The following is a 6,000-nucleotide window of genomic DNA, read 5'->3' on the forward strand; positions in this document are numbered from 1 at the left end:
GATAGTTAACCCTCATGCTCTCCAACAGTATTGGAAACTAAAAGAAACAGAAGATACTATATCAAAACCACAAATCACTTCTGGAAATTAACTTACAAAGAAAACTCCTAAACAAAAACCATTGTAAACAAGAAAATATAATATTATGGTCATTTTTTCAACACTCCATTGTTTCACATCATACTGAAGTACTGCTTAAGATCACCCTAATATTTCTGAAAAATATTCATACACAATAATTTATGTGCTTCAAAAAACAGCAGCATTTCAAATCCACCCTCATTTCATGCAAGCATCCTTGCTCCGTGTTTTCTGAGCATATGGACTCCCTCACATTTCCGACTCTCACCTCTCCAAAACCTTCTGACATTTTAACACAATTAATCAAAGTGTGTAGTTTCTCTGAACTCAGCATTGCAGAATAAAAAATAATCAACCACTATTCCATAGAATATACCTTTTATAAACTGCACTTTCCATAAACCTCCAAATCAAAACAGATAGAATTCATAAAGAAATCTAATCTTTACTCCTCACGTTTCAAAAACTTCAGACGAGTAAACTCATGTACTGGGGGAAAAGAACTGAAAAAACGACTTTGCTATATCAGAAGAAATCAACAATCTATCTCTTATCAATCTTGATTCAGACCAAACAACAGCATAGAGACAGTGATCCTCAAGTGATTGGATGATGTTCTGTATTGCCCTTTTGCAGGGGAGCCCTAATACTATCTCTTCCTGGTCTAGTATCTACATTTAACAAAACTGACCTTGCACCACTTACGACATAACTCTTTACATTTTGCAACTGAAGGAACTGCCCTGGGCTGCTCTTCGTTCCTATTTAGGATATGAAGATTAGTGAAGATGGAGTCCTCAGGATCATATTTCCTTCCATTAGCCTACAGGAGGTTTCGGCATTCCATTCTCTCTATGACCACGTACGATCTCTAAATTGAATCCCCGGGTACAACCACGGCAGGCCAGTAAATTTCAATTTGTCACTTTACAGAGGATACCAAACAATATTGCTTGAGACATCTGCAAACTAAAGAGAGTGATACTTGTCTGCATGACACACAGTTAGATTTTCATTAGATAAGAAATCAGGGTAACAATTGCATTTTTCTAAAACAAAATGGTAAATGACCCCGACACTATCCAGAACTTATTTCAGATCTTAAGTAGGCCGGTCTCCAATTTCTTAAATTACTTACTAAATACGCCCCGAAGACCAATGTGAGTGCAAAATCTCACATTCCCTGCGTTACCAACCAGTCATGTCAGTACAGCCATACATAGTTCACAAAGGAGCTGTGGGGGAAGAATACAATCAGAATTCCTGGATGGTGTACAACCAACATTTATGATACAATGTACAGGTCAATATGTATTTTGATTTAGAACACTGAAAACAGAGTACCCACACGACAGTAACATTTATTAGAAGTATATCTGCAAAGAAAACAAATATTTCTTGTATTTTACAGAAATATGTAAAATGCTTCATATGTGGGGCATAATCAATAATCTTGGCTACCTGGTGTCAAACATCTGCCACTTTCTTTAATGTGAAATGTTTCCAGTGCTTTCCAATTCCATATATCTCAATTAGATAATCCTATTGACTGAAATAACTGGTACATAAAGTCCTGGATCTGTCACTTTCAAATCGTCACTTTACCAACCACACACATGCAGCCTGCCTCGCTTTGACCCACAGTATCGGAATCAAACTCCCTCATCAAAAGGTCTTCAGTCATATGTGTACCCTGCAATTTGACAATACAGGTTGCACTGAAATGAATAGGCACATCCAGCAGTCAGTCGTACATCATGTTACCTGTAGCTGAATGATGAAATTTCAAAAGTGTAAAAAGGGAGAGAAAGTAACTTATTCAAGAATTCAATTACATTGATCAATAAAATCTGCTTTAGTTAATACTCACATTCTTCCTACTCCTTCATACATGCGAGTTTGATCAGACAAAGTCTGAATCTCTGTATCAGTTAGGTGGGCATGTTTCTTAGTTCTGTTTAATTGCTCAATTTGTATGTCCGCTAGTTTCACTTTCTGTTGAGTATCAATAACTTTTGCCTGAAGTTCAGTGAAAGCCTGCAATAAATTTAAAAAAAACAGCAAATACATTAAGCAGGAGTTCACAAAACTGTTAAAACGACTGGATAAATGCAACTCAAACGTTTCTTATAAAAAACTATTTCCTATGTTCAAATATAAATTACATTAGGTGCAGTTTTTCCCAGAATAGCCAGTAAGAGTTATCAACAAATCTTAATTTCAAGCCAAAGTGGTTTTGATAAATTAGCACTGGAAGTCTTACATGAAGTAAAGTTGTCAAACTTAAATTACAGACACATACATTCTGCTGATCTTAACTGCCTTCTTGGTCTGCTGCGGTTACGTTGATGCTCTGTTCTCAACTTTAGCAGAAGGTGGTATCGTTTCTTAAGATTGCAAACATGTAACGTATGCCTGAATGGAGTCTGAGTTTCTAGCCATAGGCTCCATGTGCCAGGGCAGTCAAGAGCCAAATCAGCCCTGGAGACTATACCAGGGCCTCTAATACAAGGATTTGATTGCAATACGACAGCACTGGCTGCAATAAAATAAAGATGCAATCATGACCGCAAAGTGGGTGAGACATTTACACCTTGGTGGGGTACTTAAATTAGAATCTACATTTTTTTTAACCTAATACCTTCTGAAAAAACAAGATATGATAGCCTGTTTGAAATAGCTACACCACTGAAGAATGTGCTAAAGCCCAGGCAGCTACATCTAGAAGTGTGGGAAATTGATTACTTTGTTTCTTCAGTTACTTAAGTAAACAAAAAAACGGGTGCTTTACTAAACATGTATACATCATACAGCACCGGCATTCTAACATACGACTTTGAATGCTATAAAATGGCTGATTATCAAATTACTCTCTAAAGTTGAAAGCACTTTTTGGAAACACTACCCGATAGCCATTAAGAATTGTTCAGTGGAAGCATTACAGCTAGATTTAGATATGGTCGGTATTTTGTTTCGTGGACTTTTATCTAGCTACATCTTATATCTACGCTACAAGCATCCACGTATGTTATATGCATCCAACCAATGGAAAACTAAACACCCAATGGCAAAAAAACATGCGTTCTTCGGCACAACATTTAAAACAAATAAACGCTATAAAGAGTACCCAAAATCAAACACAATTTACATTCACAATAATAAGCATAAGCCATTTCTAAAATAAACACCGATTATACATTACCAATTATACATAAAACCATCAATAAACATGCTGCACAATCAGCCTTCACAGTTGCCCACGCCAGAGCCTCAAGCGGACTGTCTTCATTTGACTTGTGCGATAAGCTAGGGTAGATGTACGCTGTTTTGCTCAATTAGACTTTTTTCTGAGGAAGAGTATTGATGCCATGATCTTTTTGGGGGACACAAACGGAGGAAAATAATGACTTCTTTCCTGCTGTTTGCAGTCCAAGGAATTTGCACCAGAGGTTTTAAACATCAACTTAAAATTACTGTCACTGGTAAGGCATCGAAACAGGCATCATTTTACAATACCAGGAATATAGTTGTTAACTGTGTGGCTCTAAGTTAAGTACACAAGAATAACGGGTCCACATTAAAGAAATACGTGATTTATTTAATAGAGAGGATAAAGGAATGCAGTAGCTTAATTACAACAAGGAGGACAAAGCCAATTTGAGGTAGCAGGAGAAGTCATGAAATAGGTGAAAAGGTATGGGCATATGCTAAATTGTTTGAAAATGAGTTTTCAGAGCACAGTACCAAAGAGTTGCCAGGGAGGGTGGTGATAAAAGGAGTTTGGCAAAGGACTGGCTTAAGATTTTGTTTTCATATTTGCCTGAAACACGTATAACCAGTGACCTGAAATGTGTCAACTAGTTCAGAAAGATGGTTGAGTGAAGGATTTTACAGCCAACACAGTTTGAAGAGAACATGGTAGACAGCAATGAGCATTCAGGCTGTGGGAGGCAGCATGGCAAAAAACACAGCAGGCTGTTGAAATCTGCGTGAAACTTGTAGGTCATTTATTGGAATGACTGGAGGGCTTACTTAGTGCATCATCCTTTCGAGGTTAGAAACATCAGCACCTTTGCATTAAAGCTGCATGTCAGTGGGAAAGTTTGTGGTCATTTCAATGTAAAATCGGCTGATTACAAACGACAGTGTGCAACCACTTCATGCTTTAGTTATTTATTTATTAAAAGTGATAGTTTTTAAACATGATTTGAGAAATATTCCTGCCCCCACCCTCATAAAAATACTGATAATGAACTAAGAGGTGAGTCAGGGGTCATGTGTATCCTATATGTAGCTAGATATGGAAAAAAGTTAAGTCTACGAAATCAAATTAAAGAACTTTTGGTAAAAGCAGACAGCTTTGAAGGTGCTATCATATGTCAAAATGGCGGCTCAATTATTTAAATTATTTGCCCTCGATCACATAATTTGAAACCAGTTTATGGGTCAAGAGCGTTACAAATAGGTCGAGTACATTAAGTCACTAGACCTGCAGATCTAGTAACATTTTCATGATTTTTCGAGCCCCGAGTACACTTGCTTATAACCAGCTATATTAAGACTGTCAGAGGAGTGATTTTTAGGTTTACACTGAAAAGCTAATTGAGTCAACCCTCTAAAATGAGAAAATACAGATACTGAAAGTACTTAATACCAATTAATAGTCTCATTGACTGGAAACAAGGGAGCTTTCAGCATGATAAACCTCACACATTTAAGAACAAAAACAAAAGTATCAGGAACAGGGGTAGTCTGGCTTCAGAGCAGCTACATTCCTACAGAGCTCCACCTTCACTCTGTGGGTCTTGAATTGCGCCAGGCCTTGGAGTTCACCCCACTGCATACTGGCCATATGAGGGAAACCGGAGTGCACCAAAGGGATTTAGTCTTGCCTGTTGGGTGGAGACAACTAACTAAGATTAACATGCGAGGCAGTGAAATTCTGGCAAACACGCGTGAGTAGTTGAGAGTGGTTCCACGCATGATTTCCGAGTTGAAAGAAAATCAGAACGCGTCCATCAGTTAGGTCGTGTGCCTTCTTTCAGGCACAACAGGGAATATGGGAAATGGGATGTATGACACGTGGGGCACAGCGAGATGCTTCTTGATTGAACGATGGGGAGGGGGCTTAACGAAAAATACGTGCTGTACACATCGCCACTGGGTTTAACGTATGTCAAACTAGAATATTTGCTATATGCAGTTTCGGTATGAAAGATGGCTAAATACAAGACATCTTGTGCCTGAAACAAGGCTACGGTCTTGGTACTTAAACTTGAATATACTTTCGGTCGGTCGAATCTGTAATTAAAACAGTTAAATAACAGCACGATACCTTTTTCAGCTCCATATCTATAGGAGCCGCCATAGCGAGCCTTGTGTCTTTAACTCAAAGAACGACAGCTCCCATCAGAGATCACACAGCCGGCTACTGCGTCTCTACGCGACAAGCACGCAACGAGACGTCTTACGTCACATAAATTCGTCTCACCGTTAAAGGGAAACGACTACCCGTTAGAGAAATGACACTTAGCAACGCGACTCCTTTACTGTTTGTCACGTGATTCCGTGAGATGCCTGAATAGCGAGAAAAACTTCAGGGTGTAAGTAACCCAGGCCCCTGTCGGGCAGGGCGGGTCCCACACAGCCTAAAGTCTAGAGGTGGGGAGCTAGCATATAAATAGGGAGAGCCGAGTCAGAGTTGGGGTCTGACATGGTTCTTAGAGTCCGTGTATTTGCCGAGCCCTGAAACTATTTACAATATAACTCATTCAACAACAATCGCGTAAACAATGGAAAAGTCTCTTTAAAAAAGTGTATTTCTGTAACTGGAAGTTTTCACATTAATAGATCACATTGTAGTACTGCACTGAGAAGTACATATTAAAAGTGATAGTTTTTAAACATGCTGGTGACAGT

The 6,000-nt window shown here is 38.6% G+C and overlaps 1 protein-coding gene across 1 annotated transcript in view; it reads right to left on the reverse strand.

The window, feature by feature from the left end:
* The window catches only part of PFDN1 (prefoldin subunit 1), a 96,172-nt gene extending 90,610 nt beyond the window's left edge, over positions 1-5,562 (reverse strand). Inside the window, exons 1-2 of the mRNA XM_078650705.1 lie at positions 5,417-5,562; positions 1,952-2,118 (exon numbers count right to left, since the gene is read on the reverse strand). Of these exons, the coding sequence (XP_078506831.1) occupies positions 1,952-2,118; positions 5,417-5,449 (200 nt within the window). The 5' untranslated portion in view covers positions 5,450-5,562. The remainder of the gene's footprint in view (positions 1-1,951; positions 2,119-5,416) is intronic.
* Positions 5,563-6,000: the final 438 nt, after the last annotated feature.

Source organism: Lissotriton helveticus, chromosome 7 (assembly GCF_964261635.1).
Source record: "Lissotriton helveticus chromosome 7, aLisHel1.1, whole genome shotgun sequence".
In the NCBI taxonomy this organism is placed as follows: Eukaryota; Metazoa; Chordata; class Amphibia; order Caudata; family Salamandridae; genus Lissotriton; species Lissotriton helveticus.